This window comes from Grampus griseus, assembly GCF_964374135.1.
Source record: "Grampus griseus genome assembly, chromosome: 9".
Taxonomy (NCBI): domain Eukaryota; kingdom Metazoa; phylum Chordata; class Mammalia; order Artiodactyla; family Delphinidae; genus Grampus; species Grampus griseus.
In genome coordinates this window covers 51,520,758-51,544,616 of record NC_139003.1, presented here as the reverse complement: position 1 = coordinate 51,544,616, position 23,859 = coordinate 51,520,758, and the positions used below count along the sequence as shown (strand labels likewise).

The following is a 23,859-nucleotide window of genomic DNA, read 5'->3' as shown; positions in this document are numbered from 1 at the left end:
AATAGATATGTGGATAATTAAGAAATCAGTGGGTAGAATTGTCTTGTTGAAAATTGAAGAATTTCTTATTTCAATCTGAACTCAGTAAATACTAGTTGAATCTTAATAGAAAATTAATGAGTGGTCAGGAAGCGACTGTTCGATTAATATTGTTGTCTGTGTGTTGAAAATATAACAACTCTTTCTCTCACTTAGTTTAAGAAACAGATTATTGAATGTTTAAATAAGCGCCCCAATGTGGATCACTTGCTGTCCATTAAAAAGACACTGAAAAGCTTAAAGGCTCGACTGAGATGGAAATTGGTTGAAAAGAATAATTTGGAAGAAGTAAGGAAACAGTTGGTTCTTAGTGAACTCTGTGTGTACCTCATTTTATTTATGCGTAAGAGTAATGCATAAATACACTCTTTAAAATTATTCACATTTTGTTTTATTTTTCCCTTCTGTGTTTGTGTTTAAATAAAATTACTACGTTAATAGTGTAAACATTTTCCCATGTCATGAAGTGCTTTAAAAATACATTTTACGTCTTTGCCTTGGTTGTTAGTAAGATAAGCATTTTCGAATAATTTAAAAAACTGTTGATAATGGACTGTTATAATGTCTATTAAAAACAAGCCTGCTACATGCTGCAAGGCAATGGGGTACTCCCCCAAAGGCAGAATTTTGTTGTAAAGATCAGGATGTCTTTTGTTAGCTCTCTTTTTAATGGCTGGACATACTATTTCTTGCAAATAGTTTAAGTTGTTTTCATATTATAATAGAACTGGAAGAATTAGGACACTTTAAACTGCACTAAACCTCCTTCTTTAGGCTTGAAACTGTGAATAAACTGGCATTCTTTGTTTCCTTGAACAAAGAATTTACTTGTCAAAGGGATTTACATTATATCTTAATCCAACTTGAGTTAGCTTTCTTCCTCATTGGAGCATTTAAGCATGGAGTAGAGCTAATTTAATAGTTTAAAATTTTTCTAGTTTTATCCTATTTTGGGCTGTGGGGAATGGGGTCTTTTTTAGTTTAATTTTTTAACTTTTATAGAAACATCTAACTTTGAAAACATGTACCTTTTAAGGAGGCTTGTTAATTATCTTAGAGTTTTATGGAGTCTTTGTGAGTCCTACATTGTCTTTCTTGTAGTAGACATGCCACATGTTTACTAATTTTTTTAAAAATCAAATCTTACATAGAAAAAGGTTCCAGGGAGTTTAATTGTATTCTGGTTCCTATTCTTGACATTTACTTTATGGTGGCAGTTGGTCATCTTAGAGAAAATGTACAGCAAATTAAGAGATAAGAAAAATCTATGTAATTAATTTTATGACTTTATTTTTATAATTCCTTTTTGTAGGTTTTGGAAAAGTCAGGATTAGAATAAACTAATAAATATTAATTCGACAAGTGTTATGAGAGATTGTTATGTGCTAGGTATAGAAGGATGAATAGAAATCAGACAGAGTGATTTGCTGTAGAAGTTGCATTAATTCTTACTAGGAAGACTTGTTTTGAGTCTACTTTCATAAGTCTATAAGGTCACTTTTTTCTTTCTGATTAAAGTCTGATGACCATGATGGATCTGAGATTGAGGAAATAAAACAGGAAATAACTCAGTTGCAGAATAGTGTCTTTCAGGAAATTTATCATGAGCGGGAGGAATATGTAAGTATTTGATGCTTTGAAATAGTTTCTACTGTAAAAATTGAATTCAAATATCCATTTTTATGAAGTGTACTATAATCAAAAGATCAGAGATTATATTGGCATAGTTAAGTTGGTATAGTAATGTTTGTGAATTTAGAAATTAATTTCTGATGACAAAATAATTCATAACCATTGTGCCAAATGTGAAAACTACAGAAAAGTATAAGGAAGAAGAAACATCATCTGTAATGTTCTCACTCAGTGGTAACAGTAGTATAATCACATTTAACTTTTGAGTTTACTTCCTTTTAGTTTGCTTTCTGCTTGTTTTTACAAGAATCGAGATCATAACAGACACTTTTGCATATTGCTTGTTTTCTGTTGAAGATAAAGCCTAAAGTTTTTTTCCTTTATTAAAATCTGTATGAACATCATTTTAGCTTAAAACTGCAATGAAAACATTAATAGGGCATCATAATTTAATTGAAGAATATAACAAAATAAAACTGCTGGGTTGGGGGAAAGTTCTACCATGAATTTTTGTGACTTTGGAAGAGTTAGTCAGCATATTTTGTCTTTAAAATGGAAAGAATATTGTATTTTATGTTTCAGGGATGTTATGGGAAAGAAGATAAGAAACAGTGCCTCTGAAAAATAAAAATACTATGAAAATAATAGGCATTTTAAGTGTTATGCATTATTTAGCAAACTTATCTGACAGTGTGTGCTTCATTGTTCACCTTATGAACCTTGGATAAAATAGCTATCTCCCAGGAACTTGATAAGTATCTAGAAGTTTTACTGAATAAACATGTGATGTGACTTTTCTAAGGATTCTCAATTTACACATTTGCTTCAAAGTAGCTTTTGCAGAGCTACATGTTAATTTTTTCTTTCAAGGCTTTTATGATTTTTTTCTTCCTAACATGAAATAGCCATTATTTTAAAATGTTACTGTGTTCTGTTTTGTTCTGTGTTTGTACTGTGTTCTGCTATTTTGAGAAATAGTCACAATTTTATGACTCAAATTGGTTTTTCATGACACTTTTTCATTTTAGCTTGTGAATGAGTATGGACTTTTGACCTTAGGCAAGCTTTTGTGCCTGTATATGTATATTAAGCTTAAAATTGGTAATTAAGTTTTTCTTCTGTTAGTAAGATGGTAATTTAGAACCAAATGACTCTTGGTTTTCGTTTAATATTTCTTGTAGCAGAAGGCCAAATCAGTGATTATATATTTTATGAGGTTATATATATTATTAGATTATATATCTTGTTAGATATATAATAAGGGAGTTACCAACATGTCACAATTGAATATATATTGATCTATAATAAAAATATTTTTTAAATTTAGGAGAAGCTGAATAGCTTGGTACAGAAATGGTTCCCTGAGCTTCCTCTACTTTATCCTGAAATAGGATTACTTAAGTACATGGTAAGCTTTGTTTCCCCTGAGAATTACTATTCTGTAGAGTGTTGAAAAGTGATGACGTTAACATTATATGTTAGTGTTAAATTTATAATATCCTTACTTTATGAAAATGTTCCTGAGGAGTGGTTTTTAGGTATTATTAGAACTTTTCTCAAGACTGTCTTTAATACTTGCATACTATATTTATATCAATTTGCATGTTTTTTATGTCAATTTTTATATCAATTTGCATGTTTTCCTTTGTTTTCTCTTTTCCTCATACCCACTCAATACATTGCATGGCACTTATTTGAATTACAGGTGTTTATTTTTTGAAGTGATGAAGCAGTTTAGCTTCTGTTCCAGGTTAGAATAAAAGCAGGACGGACACTGGGCTTCCCTGGTGGCACAGTGGTTGAGAGTCCACCTGCCGATGCAGGGGACGCGGGTTCGTGCCCCGGTCCGGGAAGATCTCACGTGCCGCGGAGCGGCTGGGCCCGTGAGCCATGGCCTCTGGGCCTGCGTGTCCGGAGCCTATGCTCCGCGGCGGGAGAGGCCACAGCAGTGAGAGGCCTGCGTACCACACCCAAAAAAAAGCAGGACACTGATAGTCGTGAGGAATTTAAACAGAATTTATCTTTTAAGTTAAAGCAGGCAGGATTCAAAGTCTGGGAGATCAGTGTATTAGAAGGACTCTGTGGAGCAGGATTGGTAAACTTCGGCTCTCAGAGCAGAATCTGTTAGCTCTGTGTTTTATGTTGTCTGCTAGGGATGAGGGACTAGATGAGATGTTTATTCTTTTCTTTTTATTTTTAATTTTATTTATTTATTTTTGGCTGCATTGGGTGTTCATTGCTACACGTGGGACTTTGTCTAGTTGCGGCGAGTGGGGGCTACTCTTTGTTGCGGTGCATGGGCTTCTCATTGTGGTGGCTTCTCTTGTTGCGGAGCACAGGCTCTAGGCACGCAGGCTTCAGTAGTTGTGGCTCGCAAGCTCTAGAGCACAATCTCAGTAGTTGTGGCTCACGGGCTGAGTTGCTCCACGGCATGTGGGATCTTCCCGGACCAGGGCTCGAACCCGTGTCCCCGGTATTGGCAGGCGGATTCTTAACCACTGCGCCACCAGGGAAGCCCAAGATGTGTATTCTTTAAGATTGTCATTAAGTCCATGATAATAGCTTAAATACAGTACATAAAGGGATGTTCACATAGACTTGTGAACTCATAAATATGTAAGATTAATAAGTCCCATAAATTGTTAAAGCAATTACTGTATAATCTTTTCAGACTGAACTTTAAAATAATGTAGTGTTTTCCTTGCAATTATTTAACTCTTGCTTAGAGACTCTCTCTTATAGGATGGGTGAGTGAATATGTGGTGCTATATAGGACTTGAAAATTAATTTTAAAAATATGCTAATCTGTTTTATTGTGGAAGATTATAAAAGGTTCGAATTGTGGCTTATGGATGCCTTTAATTATTTTAAGATGTTTTCCTGTGATGTATCCTTAGGAAACCCCTGTGGATTATGTATTGTGGCTTACTTAAATATGCTGACAACACTTTAAAAAAAAAAAAAAAATTTCACAACCCCTCTTACTAAAACTCTACCATAGTAAAACTCAGCTTGATTTAAAATGTTGATAGTCATGTTTTAGTGCAAAAAAATTATTCCTTTTAAAAAGTAGCAGAAATACCTAGTAGAGTTAAATTATTTAAAAGCCATTTTCACTTCTGAGGATTCCACTTCAGAGGCAGGGGTGTTAGAGTTCACAGTAGTCATAATTTTTAGACATCTCATTCCCATTGTACAGTCTCCTTTTTATTTGTCATCATTTTAATATTTTTTAGGAAACACATGAAGTTTTCCAAGTAAACATCAGGGTCCCTTGGAAGCACGTCTGGTTCCTCCCAGTCATCTTAAGAATCTGTTAGAGAGCTGTTGCAATGATTAAACGTATGGTCGTTACATTTTGGGTGGGAGTTCAAGAGTCAGGAAATAGAAAAAATATGAAACTTTAAATATTTTTATTTATTGGTGTCTCCAGTAGGGTTGATGTCCAGTCCATCTAATAGTATGTAACTAATTTTGTTGGTTATTTAAAAGTGCTGGGATTATTTGGATTCTTCAACTGTAACAAAAACTTTTGCCTAGAACTCTGGTGGTCTTCTTACAATGAGCTTGGAAAGGGATCTTCTTGATGCTGAGCCCATGAAGGAACTTAGCGGGAAGCGTCCTTTGGTATGTTCTGAGGTTAACGGGCAGATAATTCTTTTAAAGGTAAGTTCTTTGGTCTTGTGGGAGATTCAGAAGTACAAAGGGGAGTGTTGGTGGTACTTTTCAGGAAAGTAAAGACCCACTGTTTATTTTCTAAATTATGTGAATTGACTGGTACGATGATTATGCTTCCAGTGTGGTTGCCGGAACTAATTTTGAATTTAAAGTTTCTCTCATTTCCCTAAATAATGTATGTCTTTAATAGAATATACTTGCTTTCCTTTTTTCGGGTGAACTTATTACATTCTAGCCAAGAGCCTTTTAAAATTCTTGTTTTTCTTACATTTCTCTTTGAAATCTCAACTATTTTGCCAACACAGTCTTCTGTTCTTTGATTTCTTCTCTTCATTGACCTGGAAAACTGTTAATCATGATAGTAAGATAATTACTTTGGCTTTAGTGAATGCATATTGTAGAGTGTATATTAAGCTACTGGTAGAAATGTTCTTTTCTTTCTATATCATATCATTTAAAGCAGATAGAAAAAGTATTAAAAAATAAATTTAGTTATATTTTAACTTATATAAAAATCTAATTTAAGTTGGAATGATATATAATTAGAGTGAGATTTTTAATCTTGGAATTGCCAATCCCTCTTTTTTTTTTTTTTGGTACAAGGGCTATTCTGTGGATGTCGACACAGAAGCCAGGGTAATTCAGAGAGCAGCCGCGTATCACAGAGCTTGGAGAGAAGCTAAAGAAGAGTCTGGGTTGCTACCATTGATATTCCTATTTTTGTGTAAGGTAAAGTTTTTATGCTAATCTCTTGCAGAAAACATTTTATTTAAAGTGCGTTTTAGCTCCAAGCTTTAGAGAAGTAATTAATTCCTTTTAACTTTTTAAAAATTGAAGTATATAGTTGATTTACAATATTGTGTTAGTTTCAAGTGTACAGCATAGTGATTCAGTATATTTGCAGATTATATTCCATTACATGATAATGGGTATAATTCCCTGTGCTAAACAGTAAATCCTTGTTGCTTATCTATTTTATATATAATAGTTTGTATTTGTTAATCCCATACCCCTAATTTGTCCCTCCCACTTTCCCTCCCCCCTTTGGTAACCACAAGTTTGTTTTCTATGTCTGTGAGTTTGTTTCTGTTTTGTATATACGTTCATTTGTATTATTTTTTAGATTCTACGTATGTGATATCATATAGTATTTGTCTTTCTCTGACTTATTTCACTAAGCATGATATTCTCTATCCATGTTGTTGCAAATGACAGTATTTCATTCTTTTAAATGGCTAATATCACATTGTATATCTACCACATCTTCTTAATCCAGTCATCTATTGATGGGCATTTGGGTTGCTTCCATGTCGTGGCTATTGTAAATAGTGCTGTTATGAACATTGTGGTGCATGTATCTTTTAGAATAAGTTTTTTTTGTTTTTCCCGGATATATACCCAGGAGTGGAACTGCTGGATCATATGGTAGTTCTATTTTTAGTTTTTTGAGGAACCTCCATACTGTTTTCCATAGTGGCGACACCAATTTACATTCCTACTGACAATGTATAATGGCTCCCTTTTCTCCACATCTTCTCCAGAATTTGTTATTTGTAGATTTTTTGATGATAGCCATTATGACAGGTGTGAGGTGATACCTCATTGTGGTTTTGATTTGCATTTCTCTAATAACTGGTGATATTGAGCATCTTTTCATGTACCTGTTAGCCATCTGTATGTCTTCTTTGGAAAAATGTCTATTCAAGTCTTCTGCCCATATTTTGATTGGTGTTTTTTGATATTGAGTTGTATGAGCTTTTTGTATATTCTGGATATTAATCCCTTGTTAATCGCATCATTTGTGAATATTTTCTCTCATTTCGTAGGTTGTCTTCATTTTGTTGATAGTTTCCTTTGCTGTGCAAAAGCTTTTAAGTTTAATTAGACAGTCTTTTCAAAAGGTGGTGCTAGGCATGTAAAACAAAGAAATTAGAGCATTCCCTTACATCATATATAAAAATAAACTCAAAATAGTTTGAAGACCTAAATGTAAGACATAAAACCATAGAACTCCTGGAAGAGAACGTAGAAGAAACAGTCTGACATAAATTGTAGCAATATTTTCTCCTATCTGTCTCCCAAGGCAAAAGAAATAAAAGCAAAACTAAACAAACAGGGCCTAATTAAACTTAAAAGCTTTTGCACAGCACAGAAGTAATTCTTTCCAGAAAAGTTATTTTGTACAGTCATTGTATACTAAAAATATATTGAAGAATTTTTCACTTAGATTCTCGTTCTCTGTTTTGCTTCTCAGTCTGATCCTATGGCTTATCTGATGGTCCCATACTATCCTAGGGCAAACCTGAGTGCTATTCAATCCAGCATGCCTTTAACTTTAGAAGTAAGTAAAAAAACCTTATTTCCATGGATGTATTAAATGAGAAAAATAACATCTAAAGTTTATTGAGGATATACTACATGCTTTATACAGTGTACAGTTTTGACTCATTTTGTTTAATTGTCATATCAGCCCTGTGATATGAGTTATCCTATTATATACAGATTAGAAAAATGAGGCTCACAGAGATTAATGTGACTTGCACAGGGTCCCTCATCCAGTGGCTGAGTTGGGACTTGGAATTGGGTCTTTTTGGCACCAAAGCCCATCCTTATAACTATTAAGTTGTACTGTATGTAAATTGTGTAGTATAGCACTTGGTATTTTAAGTTTTAAGCAATAGCTTTAATTTCTATTGTAAATTTATATTAGTAATAACAATAAAGGATGCCCAGATTCTTGCTACCCAGTAACACTTTTTCAGTCTCTTTTTCTTTTTTAGATGCCTTCTGCTCATTATTTGTAATCCAAGTCTTCTTAGAGACTGTAGTCTCTAAGTCATACACACACACACACACACACACACACACACACACACACACACACACACATATGGTATTACCAGTTACATAATCAGGACTTCTGTCCTTTAATTCTTTCTCTATTGCTGTATTCTTTTTAAAGGTTCATTTGGAGGAAGCTTAGTCACTTCTGGAAAAGTCTTTTAATTAGAGAAAATGTTCAGCTGTTAAAATGATTTGTCTACTTCCTGACTTCTTTTGTATGTACTTGTCTGTAGGAAGCTTTAAAGGTCATGAAAGGTGTTGCCCAGGGCCTGCATACATTGCACAAGGCTGACATAATTCATGGATCACTTCATCAGAACAATGTATTTGCTTTAAACCGTCAACAGGGAATTGTTGGAGATTTTGACTTCACCAAATCTGTGGTAAAATATAATGGTTTTGTAAATAAGTTCTAGACTTCATTTAGTATTATTAGGCAGTAGTTCAGCACTTTTATATCATATGGTAATTTATTATAAGACCTTTGCCTTCAGTTAAGGTGTGTCATATAGTGCAAGCAATTATGTGTTATCAGGTGGGTGCTGGAACAAGAGTTTCTAAAGTTGTGCATTATATTTTTTAACCGTAAGTCTTAGGAGCAGCCTGAAATTACAGTCAATGGCATTGACAGCATTAGCATTAATCAGTTAATTCATCAAGAAACATTTAGTTGCTGGAAGTACACAAGGAAAACTAGGTGGCCATCTCCTGTCTCTCAGTCTACTGGTGCCCTTCCCCTCGATAGATTAAATTTAGATATACATACTTTGCTATTTTTTGATTAATGGGCATTTTTAGAAACTTGGGAACCTTGGACTTTTCCACTTAATTCAAGTTCGAGTTTGATGACATTGCCTGTGAATTTTGGTGTCATGTTACCTCAGAAGAGGCAATTTGTGGGAATAACAATATCAGACAATTAAAGAGCATATTGTGATCTTTTTTTTTTTTCTTTTTGGTAGAATGGGCAGTTTCAAAATACAATCACGAGGGGCTTCCCTGGTGGCGCAGTGGTTGAGAGTCTGCCTGCCGATGCCGGGGACACGGGTTCGTGCCCTGGTCCGGGAAGATCCCACATGCCGCGGAGCAGCTAGGTCCATGAGCCTGCACGTCCGGAGCCTGTGCTCCGCAACAGGAGAGGCCACAACAGTGAGAGGCCCATGTACCACACAAAAAAAAATATATATACAATCACGAGGGAGCAGTTCTCTTTGTTAAAATAACAGCTTTATTGAGATATAATTCACATACCATAATGTGTATAATTCACTACTAATCTTAATATGGTCAAAAAGTTCTGCATCAGTCACCACTGTCTAATTCCAGAACGTTTTTTATCACCCTCAAAAAGAAACCCCATACCGGTTTGCAGTTACTCCCTCTTTCTTTCTCTACTCAGCCTCTTGGAAACCGCTAATCCATTTTCTGTCCCTATGGATTTGCCTCTTCTGGACACTTCCTATAAATGGAATCATGTGTGGCCTTTTGTGATTGACTTATTTCACTCTGCGTAATGTTTTAAAAGTTCATCCATGTTGTAGCATGTGTCTAAACTTCATTCCCTTTTTAAAATGCCCAAATAATATTTCGTTGTATGGATATGCCATATTTTGTTTTTACCTTCGTCAGTTTGTGGGCATTTGGGTTTCCACTTTTTGATTATTATGAATAATGCTGCTATGAAAATCAGTATACAAGTTTTTGTGTGGAGATATGTTTTCTTGGGAGTGGAATTGTTGGGTTATATGGTAACTCTTCTGTGTTTCACCGTTTAATGAACAAAACTGTTTTCCAAAATGGCTGCACTGTTTTTCATTCTCATCAGCGATGTATGAGGATTCCAGTTTTTCAACATCCCTGCCAATATTTTATTGTCTGAGGAGTTCCCTTTTGACTAATAAAAGTCATAATGCTTTTTAATTTTTTTTTAAAGAGTTTTTTTTGATGTGGACCATTTTTTTAAAGTCTTGATTGAATTTGTTACAGTTATTGCTTCTGTTTTATGTTTTGGTTTTTTTGGCCGCGAGGCTGTGGGATCTTAACTCCCTGACCAGGGATCGAACCTGTACCCCCTGCATTGGAAGGCAAAGTCTTAACCACTGGACTGCCAGGGAAGTCCCCATAATGCTTTATTTGTTGGTCGTCTGCAAGTTATAGGATAATGCCACCTGTCTGTATACAGTTTCAGTGGTGTTCATGTGGTACCCCAAAAAGAAGAGAAAATAAAAATGTAAAACTATAATGAAATGCTGGATTATAGAGGATTTATACATAGTAGATTTGCTGAAATGTTTATTTTAATGAAAATTAGGATAACATCTTAAGAAAAATAACTGAACTGTGAGTTTTAAAAAGTTCTCAATTCATAGGGATCCTGGTTAGTTTACCTTTTGAACATGCCATTTGCACAACTATAGATATGACTCCAAAGAATTCTTCCTGTTTTATACTGATTTGTCAGCTGTTATTATCCAACAAAACATTGTTTTTAATCTCTATTTAAAATTATTTACTTTGAAATATTGATTAAACTCACCTTTTGCTGCATTTTTCACCCACTCTCAGATTGAAGTACTAATCAGGAAGGGTAATTTGAAAAGCAGACTGTAGTCAAGAACATTGCTTTTCATACATCATACTGCATGTGAATCTCCTGGGGATCTTGTTAAAATGCAATTTTTAGAAATTGAGTTAAAACTAGTATATGATACTATATGTTTCAGGTGTACATAAAATGCAGATTTTTATTCAGCATTTCTGGGATGGAGATTTTGTATTTCTAACAAGCTCCTGGGTGATACTCTAGCTGCTGGTCTTTGGACCACACTCTGAGAAGCAAGGATAATGATGGTAGTGATATGTACTGGGTAATTATTGTACTGATTACCTTTACCTTTACAATAACTCTGTAAAGTAGTTACAAATTAATTAATTTCCTTTTTACAAATTAATTAATTTAGGCTCAAAGTGGTTAAAGCCCAAGGTCACATAGCAAATAAATGGCAGAGTGGGAATTGCAGTCAAGGTTTGTCTGAATCCAGGGTTCATGTTCTTGTCATTCATCATCCTTTGGCACATTGGAAATGGTGTACTTAGAAAATGGTCAGTAAGGAAGTACTTTGTAGACTTGTGGTTTTTAAAAGTTATTTAGAATTTTCAGAATTAGAAAATAGCACTGCCTCTAGCCCTTATGAAGTGTGTTTTTTTTACAAAAGAGTACCAAATTCTTAAAGAATCACTAGTTCTTAGTTTTTAATCTGCTGGAGTCTACAATGTGAAATGTAACCATAGTCTCACTGTTAATTTCATGAGACTGATTTTAAGAGCAATTTATAATAGTGGAAATTAGGTAAAAATATTTGAAAGCAAGAGAGAATAAAATATTTCAAATGAATATTTTTTGTGTTGATTAAATGCAGATTACTTCACAGAATGCTGCCTCAACTGTGTTGCCTTTAAAATATTTAACCTACTGTTTTTGTAGAGTCAGCGAGCCTCAGTGAACATGATGATTGGTGACTTGAGTTTGCTATCACCTGAATTGAAAATGGGAAAACCTGCTTCTCCAAGTTCTGACTTATATGCTTATGGCTGCCTTTTATTGTGGGTATGTTATTTTTTTATTGAAACAGATAAGTCATTTATTTATATATATTTCAGTATAGAAAGTGATGGTTTGAAGTGGCTTTCCTCAGTATATTACTCTGAATAAAAAATAGTGGTAGATTTTTAGTAGAAAAAAATTTCTTCCCACTTGTTTTTAAAAGGTTGTCATAAACTGTTGCTCTACAGTTGATCTTTGAACAACATGGGTTTGAACTGCCTGGGTCCACTTAAGCGCAGTTTCATTTTCAGAAGTATATACTATAGTACCACTCCATCCATGGTTGCGCACGTACAGAGGAACCAGGGATATGGAGGGCCAACCATAAATTCTATGCGGGTTTTCAACTGTGCCAAGCTTCGGCACCTCTAACCTCCATGTTGTTCAAGGAGTCAGCTGTACTTCTTATCATCTGTTGTGTACTTTCTAAAAATTGGCTTGATAATATGTTTTACATAGCATGCTACTGTCTTAGTTTTATTGAAGTCAAGATTAACAGTGAGGATGGTTTTGTCCTATATTAATCTGGAAGTAATTCATGCATATATGGAAAATAAATATTAAATGATATTAAATAAGCCTTGAGTAAAAGTTCCTGCTTTGAGTGTAAACCAAATAGCTATTTCTAATCCATGGTTTAAACCCGTTCTTCCTGTGAAATATGAGGGGTTAAGTGTTAACAGGGAAGGATGTCTGTTCTCACTTCTTCTGTTTAACATTGTACTGGAGGTTCTAGCCCAGGGGTCAGCAAAATTTTCCATAAGCGGCCAGATGGTAAATAGTTCAGGCTTTGTGAGACATATGGTTTCTGCTGCTTTAGCCTGAAAGCAGCTATAGACAGTACATAAATGAGTGAGTGCCTCTGTTCCAATAAAACTTTATTTATGGATATTGAAATTTGAATTTCATATAATTTTCATGTGTCATGAAATAGTATTCTTTGATTTTCTTTTAAACATTTTAAAATGTGAAAACCATTCTTGGCTTGCATGCTGCATGAAAACAAGCAGTGGGATGGATTTGGCATACAGGCTGTAGTTTGCTAATCCTGGTTGTAGTTAGTCAAATAAGGCAACAAAACAAAAAGCATACAGTTTGAAAATGAAGAAGTAAAGCCATCTTTATTTGCAGGTGACATGATTAATTATGTAGAAAATCTTTATGAATGTTATATACATTAATGCTACTAAAACCAACAAATTTAGCAAGGTTGCAGGATACAAAGTCAGTATAATAATTAATTGGGTTTCTTTATACTAGGAAATTGAAATTAAACAGTCATTTACAGAAGTATAAAAAATATGGAGCTTTTAGGGGCTTCCCTGGTGGCGCAGTGGTTGAGAGTCTGCCTGCCGATGCAGGGGACACGGGTTTGTGCCCCGGTCCGGGAAGATCCCACATGCCGCGGAGCGCCTGGGCCCGTGAGCCATGGCCGCTGGGCCTGCGCGTCCGGAGCCTGTGCTCCACAACGGGAGAGGCCACAACGGTGAGAGGCCCGCGTACCGCAAAAAAAAAAAAAAAAAATATGGAGCTTTTAGAGCTAAATTGACAAAAGATTTGCAAGATCTTTATACTGAAAACTACAAAAGTATTGTTGAGAGGAACTAAAGAAGGTGTAAATAAATGGAGAGATGCGCCATGTTCATGGACTGGAAGAATCAGTGTTGTATGGATGTGAGTTCTTCTCAAATTGGTCATAGTTTTGATACAATTTCAACAAAACTCCTTCTAGGCTTACTTTTTTTTTTTTTTGACAGTAATTGACAATCAGATTCTGTAGTTTATATGAAAATACATGGGATCTGGGATAGCTAAAACAATTTTGAAAAAGAATACAAGTGGAGGATTTTAACTGATTTTAAGACTTAATAAAATTACCGTAAATCAAGACAGTGTGATATTGATGTAAAGTTAGACATGGATCAATGGAACAGAATAGAGACAGTAGAAATAACACCCACTAAAATATGGTCAGTTGATTTTTGACCAAGGTGCCAGGACAGTTCTATGAGGGAAAAGATAGTCTTCAACAAATGGATAACAATTGGGTATCTGTACATAAAAAATAAACTTTGACTCATTCATTGCACAATGTATAAAAATTAACTCTAAATGTATATTAGACCAAAATGTAAAACCTAAGTCTCTAAAACTCAAGAATAAAATACAGGAGAAAATCTTACTGAGTTTGGCAAAGATTTTTTGTAATAGGACACAAAAAACATCAAGTATAAAAGAAAATAATTTGGATTTCATCAAAATTTAAAATTGTGCTCTTCACAAGACACTGTTACAAAAATGAAAGGCAAGTCATACACAAACTTGGAGGAAATATTTGCAAAACATATATCTGACAGAAGACTTCTATACAGCTTACAGTGAACTCTTACAACTGAATAATAAGAAGACAACTCAAAAATGGACAAAATATTTAAATAGGCACTTACCAAATAAAATGTCCAGATGGTAAATAAGCATGTGAAAACATGCTCTCAATATCATTAGTCATTGGGGAAATACAAATTAAAACCAAAAGGAGATACTACCACACGCCCACTATAATGTCTAAAATTAAAAATACTAACCACATCAAGTGTTGGCTAAGATGTATAGCAACTAGAACTCTCATATATTGCTGAGGGGAATGTAAATGTAACAACCACTTTGGAAAACAACTTGGCAGTTGTTAAAAGATTAAACATATACCTATTATATGACCCAGCTGTTTTACTCCTAGATATTTAGCCAAGAGAAATAAAAGCATATGTCCACACAAAGACTTGTACAAAAATATTCAAAGACATTTTATTTGTAAGAGCCAAAAAATGGGAACAACCCAAATGTCCATAAACAGATGAATGGAAAAACAGTCTGCTATATATTCATTGGAATATTACTCAGCAATAAAAAGGAATGAACTATTAATACAGGCATGCCTTGTTTTATTGAGCTTCACTTTATTGCACTTCACATATATTGTGTTTTTTTATATATTGAAGATTTGTGGCAACCCTGCATGTCAGATGATGGTTAACGTTTTTTAACAATAAAATATATTCTTAAATTAGGGGATGTACATTGTTTTTTATTCTTTTATTTTTTAACATCTTTATTGGAGTATTAATTGCTTTACAGTGTTGTAAAGTTTCTGCTGTATAACACAGTGAATCAGCTATATGTATACATATATCCCCATATACCCTGCCTGTTGCATCTCCCTCCCCCCCTCCCTATCCCACCCTTCTAGGTGGTCACAAAGCACAAAGCTGATCTCCCTGTGCTATGCAGCTGCTTCCCACTAGCTATTTTACATTTGGTAGTGTATATGTCAATGCTACTCTCTCACTTTGTCCCAGCTTACCCTTCCCCCTCCCCGTGTCCTCAAGGCCATTCTCTGTGTCTGTGTCTTTATTCCTGTCCTGCCCCTAGGTTTTCAGAACCATTTTTTTTTATTCCATATATATATATGTGTTAGCATATGGTATTTGTTTTTCTCTTTCTGACTTCGCTCTGTATGACAGACTCTGGATCCATCCACCTCACTACAAATAACTCAATTTCGTTTCTTTTTATGGCTGAGTAATATTCCATTGTATATATGTGTACCATCTTCTTTATCTATTCATCTGTTAATGGACACTTAGATTGCTTCCATGTCCTGGCTATTGTAAATAGTGCTGCAATGAACATTGTGGGACATGACTCTTTGAATTACGGTTTTCTCAGGGTATGTGCCCAGTAGTGGGATTGCTGGGTCATATGGTAGTTCTGTTTTTAGTTTTTTAAGGAACCTCCGTACTGTTCTCCATAGTGGCTGTACCAATTTACATTCCCACCAACAGTGCAAGACGGTTACCTTTTCTCCACACCTTCTCTAGCATTTATTGTTTGTAGATTTTTTTGATGATGGCCATTCTGACCAGTGTGAGATGATATCTCATTGTAGTTTTGATTTGCATTTCTCTAATGATTAGTGATGTTGAGCATCCTTTCATGTGTTTATTGGCAATCTGTATATCTTCTTAGGAGAAATGTCTATTTAGGTCTTCTGCCCATTTTTGGATTGGGTTGTTTGTTTTTTTGATATTGAGCTGCATGAGCTGCTTGTATAATTTTGGAGATTAATCCTTTGTCAGTTTGCTTCATTTGCAAATATTTTCTCCCATTCTGAGGTTTGTCTTTTTGTCTTGTTTATGGTTTCCGTTTCCTTTGCTGTTCAAAAGCTTTTAAGTTTCATTAGGTCCCATTTGTTTATTTTTATTTCCATTACTCTTGGAGGTGGGTCAAAAAGGATCTTGCTGTGATTTATGTCATAGAGTGTTCTGCCTATGTTTTCCTCTAAGAGTTTGATGGTGTCTGGCCTTACATTTAGGTCTTTAATCCATTTTGAGTTTATTTTTGTGTATGGTGTTAGGAAGTGTTGTAATTTCATTCTTTTACATGTAGCTGTCCAGTTTTCCAGCACCACTTATTGAAGAGGCTGTCTTTTCTCCATTGTATATTCTTGCCTCCTTTATCAAAGATAAGGTGACCATATGTGCATGGGTTTATCGCTGGGCTTTCTATCCTGTTCCGTTGATCTACATTTCTGTTTTTGTGCCAGTACCATACTGTCTTGATTACTGTAGCTTTGTAGTATAGTGTGAGGTCAGGGAGCCTGATTCCTCCAGCTCCATTTTTCTTTCTCATGATTGCTTTGCCTTTTCGGGGTCTTTTGTGTTTCCATACAAATTGTGAAATTTTTTGTTCTAGTTCTGTGAAAAATGCCATTGGTAATTTGATAGGGATTGCATTGAATCTGTAGATTGCTTTGGGTAGTAGAGTCATTTTCACAATGTTGATTCTTCCAATCCAAGAACAGGGCATATCTCTCCATCTGTTGGTATCATCTTTAATTTCTTTCACCACTGTCTTATAGTTTTCTGCATACAGGTCTTTGTCTCCTTACGTAGGTTTATTCCTAGATATTTTATTCTTTTTGTTGCGGTGGTAAATGGGAGTGTTTCCTTAATTTCTTTTTCACATTTTTTATCATTAGTGTATAGGAGTGCAAGAGATTTCTGTGCATTAATTTTGTATCCTGCAACCTTACCAAATTCATTGATTAGCTCTAGCAGTTTTCTGGTAGCATCTTTAGGGTTCTCTATGTATAGTATCATGTCATCTGCAGACAGTGACAGTTTTACTTCTTTTAGATTTGGATTCCTTTTATTTCTTTTTTGTCTCTGATTGCTGTGGCTAAAGCTTCCAAAACTCTGTTGAATAATAGTGGTGAGAGTGGGCAACCTTGTCTTATTCCTGTTCTTAGAGGAAATGGTTTCAGTTTTTCACCATTGAGAACGATGTTGGCTGTGGGTTTGTCTTATATGGCCTTTATTATATTGACGTAGGTTCCCTCTATGCCTACTTTCTGGAGAGTTTTTATCATAAATGGGTGTTGAATTTTGTTGAAAGTTTTTTCTGCATCTGTTGAGATTATCATATGGTTTTTATCCTTCAGTTTTTTAATACGGTGTGTCACATTGATTGATTTCTGTATATTGAAGAATCCTTGCATTCCTGGCGTAAAACTCACTTGATCATGGTGTATGATCCTTTTAATGTGCTGTTGTATTCTGTTTGCTAGTATTTTGTTGAGGATTTTTGCATCTGTGTTCATCGGTGATATTGGCCTGTAGTTTTCCTTTTTTGTGACATCTTTGTCTGGTTTTGGTATCAGGGTGTTGGTGACCTCGTAGAATGAGTTTGGGAGTGTTCCTCCCTCTGCTAAATTTTGGAAGGGTTTTAGAAGGATAGGTGTTAGCTCTTTGCTAAATGTTTGATAGAATTTGCCTGTGAAGCCATCTGGTCCTGGGCTTTTGCTTGTTGGATGATTTTTAATCACAGTTTCAATTTCAGGGCTTGTAATTGGTCTTTTTATGTTTTCTATGTCTTCCTGGTTCAGTCTCAGAAGGTTGTGCTTTTCTAAGAATTTGTCCATTTCTTTCAGGTTGTCTGTTTTACTGGCATATATAGTTGCTTGTAGTAATCTCTCCTGATCCTTTGTATTTCTGCAGTGTCCCTTTGTATTTCTGCCTTTTTCATTTCTAATTCTGTCAATTTGAGTCTTCTCCCTTTTTTTCTTGATGAGTCTGCCTAATGGTTTATCAATTTTGTTTATCCTCTGAAAGAACCAGCTTTTAGTTCTATTGATCTTTGCTATTGTTTCCTTCATTTCTTTTTCATTTATTTCGGATCTGCCCTTTATGATTTCTTTCTTCTGCTAACTTTGGGGTTTTTTTTTGTTTTTTCTCTAATTGCTTTAGGTGTGGTGAGGTTGTTTATTTGAGATGTTTCTTGTTTCCTGAGGTAGGATTGTATTGCTATAAACTTCCCTCTTAGAACTGTTGCTGCATCTCATAGGTTTTGGGTCATCGTGTTTTCATTGTCATTTGTTTCTAGGTATTTTTTTGATTTCCTCTGACTTCTTCAGTGATCTCTTAGTTATTTAGTAGCATATTTAGCCTCCATGCGTTTATATTTTTTACAGTTTTTTCCTGTAATTGATATCTGGTCTCATAGCGTTGTGGTCAGAAAAGATAGTTGATACGATTTCAGTTTTCTTAAATTTACCAAGGCTTGCTTTGTGACCTAAGGTGTGATCTATCCTGGAGAATGTTCCATGAGCACTTGAGAAGAAAGTGTATTCTGTTATTTTTGGATGGATTGTCCTATAAATATCAATTAAGTGCATCTTGTTTAATGTGTCATTTAAAGCTTGTGTTTCCTTATTTATTTTCTTTTTGGATGCTCTGTCCATTGGTGAAAGTGTGGTGTTAAAGCCCCGTACTATGATTGTCTTGCTGTTGATTTCCCCTTTTATGGCTGTTAGCATTTGCCTTATGTATTGAAGTGCTCCTATTTTGGGTGCATAAATATTTACGATTGTTATATCTTCTTGGATTGATTCCTCGATCATTGTGTAGTGTCCTTCTTTGTCTCTTGTAATAGTCTTTGTTTTAAAGTCTATTTTGTCTGACATGAGAATTGCTACTCTAGCTTTCTTTTGATACCCATTTGTGTGGAATAATCTTTTTCCATCCCCTCACTTTCAGTCTGTGGGTCCCTAGGTCTGAAGTGGGTCTCTTGTTGACAGTATATATATGGGTCTTGTTTCTGTGTCCATTCATCCAGTCTGTGTCTTTTGCTTGGAGCATTTAATCCATTTACGTGTAAGGTAATTATCGATATGTATGTTCCTATTACCATTTTCTTAATTATTCGGGGTTTGTTTTTGTAGGTCTTTTCCTCCTCTTGTGTTTCCTGCCTAGAGAAGTTCCTTTAGCATTTGTTGTAAAGCTGGTTTGGTGGTGCTGAATTCTCTTAACTTTTGCTGCCTGTAAAGGTTTTAATTTCTCTGTCAAATGTGAATGAGATCCATGCTGGGTAGAGTAATCTTGGTTGTAGGTTTGTCCCTTTTATCACTTTAAATATGTCCTGCCACTCCCTTCTGGCTTGCAGAGTTTCTGCTGAAAGATCAGCTGTTAACCTTATGGGGCATTCCATTGTAGTTATTTGTTTCTTTTCCCTTGCTGCTTTTAATATTTTCTCTTTGTAATTTTTGATAGTTTGATTACTATGTGTGTTGGCATGTTACTCCTTGAATTTATCCTGTATGGGACTCTCTGCGCTTCCTGGACTTGATTGACTATTTCCTTTCCCATGTTAGGGAAGTTTTCAAGTATCCTCTCTTCAAATATTTTCTCAGACCCTTTCTTTTTCTCTTCTTCTTTTGGGACCCCTATAATTCGAATGTTTGTGCATTTAATGTTGTCCCAGTGGTCTCTGACACTGTCCTCAATTCTTTCCATTCTTTTTTCTTTATACTGCCGTGTGGTAGTTATTTCCACTATTTTATCTTCCAGGTCACTTATCTGTTCTTCTGCCTCAGTTATTCTGCTATTGATTCCTTCTAGAGAATTTTTAATTTCATTTCTTGTGTTGTTCATCATTGTTTTGTTGCTCTTTTGTTCTTTTAGTTCTTTGTTAAATGTTTCTTGCATTTTCTCCATTCTGTTTCCAAGATTTTGGATCATCTTTACTGTCATTACTCTGAATTCTTTTTCAGGTAGACTGCCTATTTCCTCTTCATTTGTTTGGTCTGGTTGGTTTTTACCTTGTTCCTTCCATCTGCTGCATATTTCTCTGTCTTCTCATTTTGTTGAACTTACTGTGTTTGGGGTCTCCTGCAGGCTGCAGGTTCATTGTTCCCGTTGTTTTTGGTGTCTGCCTCCAGTGGGTAAGGTTGGTTCAGTGGATTGTGTAGACTTCCTGGTGGAGGGGACTGGTGCCTGTGTTTTGGTGGGTGGGGATGGATCTTGTCTTTCTGGTGGGCAGAACCGTGTGCGGTGGTGTGCTTTGGAGTGTCTGTGAACTTAGTATGATTTTAGGCAGCCTGTCTGCTAATGGGTGCAGTTATGTTCTTGTCTTGATAGTTTTTTGGCATGGGGCATCCAGCACTCGAGTTTGCTGGCTGTTGGGTGGAGCTGGGTCTTAGCGATGAGACGCAGATCTCTGGGAGAGCTCTAGCCAATTGATATTATGTGGGGCTGGGAGGTCTCTGGTGGTCCAGTGTCCTGAGCTTGGCTCTCCCACCTCAGAGGCTCAGGCCTGGCACCAGGCCGGAGCACCAAGACCCTCTCATCCACACAGCTCAGAAGAAAAGGGAGAAAAAAAGAAAGAAAAAAACCCAGTAAATAATGAAAGTTAAAAAAATTACGAAAATAAAAAATTTTTTAAAAAACTATTAGAATAATAAAGTAGTAATGATAAAAAAAGATAAAGAAGAGAGCAATCAACTCAATAAACCCACCAATGATAACAAGCACTAGAAACTATACTAAGATAAACATAAAAGTCAGAAAGAAGTCAGTTGCAGAGAGCAAACCCCAAGTCTACAGTTGCTCCCAATGTCCACAAGCTCTTTTTGGGATGAGTCGTTTTCTATTCAGGTATTCCACAGATTCAGGGTACTTCAAGTTGATTTTGGGGATTTAATCTGCTGCTCCTGAGGCTGCTCGGAGAAATTTCCCTTTCTCTTCTTGTTTGCATAGCTCCTGGGGTTCAGCTTTGGTTTTGGCCCCGCCTCTGTATGTAGGTTGTCTTCAGGCCTCTGTTCCCACCCAGACAGGACAGGGTTAAAACAGCGGCTGATTAGGGCAGTCTGGCTCACTCAGGTCGGGAAGAGGGAGGGGTACGGTAGTTGTAATTGGAATGCAGGGCGAGCCCGCAGTGGCAGAGGCTGGCGAGACGTTGCAACAGCCTGAGGCGCGCCGTATGTTCTCCCGGGGAAGTTGTCCCTGGATCTTGGGACCCTGGCAGTGGTGGGCTGCACAGGCTCCTGGGGTGGGGGTGTGGATAGTGACCGGTGCTCGCACACAGGCTTCTTGGTGGCTGCAGCAGCAGTTAGCGTTTCATGCCCGTCTCTGGTGTCCGAGGTGATAGCCGTGGCTCGCACCCATCTCTGGAGCTCGTTTAGGTTTTGCTCTGCTTTCTGTGGACAGACAGGGAAAGAATACCCTCTCCTCGCACACCCCGAAATAATAGTCTCTTGCCTCTTAGGAAGGTCCAGACTTTTTCCCAGACTCCCTCCCCACTGGCCGTGGTGCAGTTGTCCCCTTCAAGATGTCTTCACGCAGCCAACCCCAGTCCTCTCCTTGGGATCTGACCTCCGAAGCCTGAGCCTCAACTCCCAGCCCCCACTTGCCCCAGCGGGTGAGCAGACTAGCCTCTCAGGCTGGTGAGTGCCGGTCAGCACCGATCCTCTGTGTGGGAATCTCTCCACTTTGCCCTCTGCACCCGTTGCTGCGCTCTCCTCCGTGGCTCTGAAGCTTCCCCCCCTGCCCACCTCCCGTCTCTGCCAGTGAAGGGGCTTCCTAGTGTGTGGAAACTTTTCCTCTTTCACAGCTCCATCCCAGAAGTGCAGGTCCCGTCCCTATTCTTTTGTCTCTGTTTTTTCTTTTGCCCTCTCCGGGTACGTGAGGATTTTCTTGCCTATTGGGAAGCCGGAGGTCTTCTGCCAGCATTCAGTAGTTTTTCTGTAGGAATTGTTCCACATGTAGATGTATTTTTGATGTATTTGTGGGGAGGAAGGTGATCTCCATGTCTTATTCCTCTGCCATCTTGAAGGTCCCCCCCCTTACATTGTTTTTTAGACATAATGCTATTGCATACTTAATAGATTACAGTATAGTGTAAACATAACTGTTATGTTACAGGAAACCAAAAAAAATTGCATGACTCACTTTATTTCAGTATTCACTTTATTGCAGTGGTCTGGAACTGAATCCTCAGTATCTCTCAGGTTATGTCTCTACACCCAGTAATATGGAGGAATCTCAAAATAATTCGGCCAAGCTAAAAAAAGCCAAAGGAAAGAAAGAGTACATATTTTATGTTTCTATTTATATAGAATTCTAAAAAATGCAAACTTATCTATGGTGATAGAAAGGAGTGCTCTGGAGTTTGAGGGCAGAGAGGAAGGGAGCGATAGATTACAAAGGGGCATGAGGAAATTTTTTTGGCATGATCACCATGTTCACCAGATTGATTGTGGTGATGATTTTGTAGCAGGATACATATATCAAAATATTGATAATTATATACTTTAAATACATGTAGTTTATTGTATATCAACTATACCTCAATAAAACTGTTATAAAAAGAGTATTTATACCTACCCAAGTGGTGATCAGTGGGAATCCCATTCAACAATTAATTATTCACAAGTTTTAGCCTTATGCTGGCATATGTATTTAAATTTGTGTGGTTTCATAGAACCATCATAGCCATACAAATTATTGTACTGGCATCATTTTTGTCATTGCTTTAGTAATCTCTTTATTCTTTACATCAGGACGAAAGTGAATGTCTCAGATGTTCTTATGTTCCTGAGAGCTATCATAAAATATCACTTAAGTATGGTAATAGCAGTCTTTATTCCACCAGTTTCCTTTCTTCATTAACTGGTAGTAAAGAGCTTTATGAGTAAAGTCATTATTGTGCTGAATTCCTGCTCTTCTTTAATGTTGACTGAGTTCTTTTAAAAATTTCATTTTTAAATTACCATGTAGTACAGTTGATTGGTTTTTGGTGTTCAGTCCTATGAATTTTAACATATGTATAGATTAGTATACCCATCACCACAGCTGGGATACAGAACAGTTCCCTAACTCTAAAAAAAAAAAAAATCCTATGTGCTGTCCCTTTGTAGTCATACCCTCTCCCTAACCCTTAACCCTTGGCAACCGCTGATCTTTTCTATATCATTACAGCTTTGTCTTTTTAAGAATGTTATATAAATGTTATCTTACAGTATGTAACCTTTTGAGACTAGCTTCTTCACTCAGCATAATGCCTTTGAAATTCATCCAGGTTGTTTAGTATATCAATAGTTCATTCCATTTTTGTGGCTGAGTGGTATTCTATTATATTGATGTACCAACTTTGTTTATCTGTTGAAGGACATTTGGGTTTCCAGTTTTTGGCTATTACAAATAAAGATGCTAGGAACATTTGTGTGTAGGTTTTTGTGTGAACATAGTTTTACTTCTCTAGAATAAATAGGAGGACGATTATTGAGTAGACTGTAATTGTATATATAACTTTATAAGGGGGTGCCAAACTTTTCCAGAGTGGCTGTACCATTTTGCATTCTCAGAACCAGCACTGTATGAGAGTTTCAGACTCTCACGATTGTTAATACCTCCTATTGCCATTGTTTTCTGTTTTAGCCATTCTCTTAGGTCTGCATTTTTTGGACCTCCTTAACAATTTGAGACCCATACCTTCATGCAGTTTCAGTTACCTTCCGAAACCAGGATTTTGTGATTCCCTATAGTTTTTCTTTTACAAAAGTAAAGAATCCAATCCAGTATATTTTTATCTGGACAGGACTTCCTACCCTCTCATTTTACTATAACTGCTCTTAAATCTCCAATATGTTTTGTCCACTGTCTTCCCTTTCTCCCTAGTCTATCAGCAACCTCCTAGCTTCTCTTCCTTTCTTCTTCAGCGTTGGACCC

At 36.2% G+C, this 23,859-nt stretch overlaps 1 protein-coding gene across 2 annotated transcripts in view; it reads left to right on the top strand.

Annotated features, from left to right (window-relative positions):
* The window catches only part of STK31 (serine/threonine kinase 31), a gene marked incomplete at both ends in the record, with an annotated part of 86,516 nt that overhangs the window by 40,995 nt on the left and 21,662 nt on the right, over positions 1-23,859 (top strand). For both annotated transcript variants that reach the window (XM_082662413.1, XM_082662414.1), the window contains 8 exons: positions 196-327; positions 1,558-1,659; positions 2,999-3,079; positions 5,212-5,337; positions 5,953-6,078; positions 7,604-7,690; positions 8,427-8,576; positions 11,678-11,800. In XM_082662413.1, coding sequence (XP_082518539.1) covers positions 196-327; positions 1,558-1,659; positions 2,999-3,079; positions 5,212-5,337; positions 5,953-6,078; positions 7,604-7,690; positions 8,427-8,576; positions 11,678-11,800 — 927 coding nt within the window. The remainder of the gene's footprint in view (positions 1-195; positions 328-1,557; positions 1,660-2,998; positions 3,080-5,211; positions 5,338-5,952; positions 6,079-7,603; positions 7,691-8,426; positions 8,577-11,677; positions 11,801-23,859) is intronic.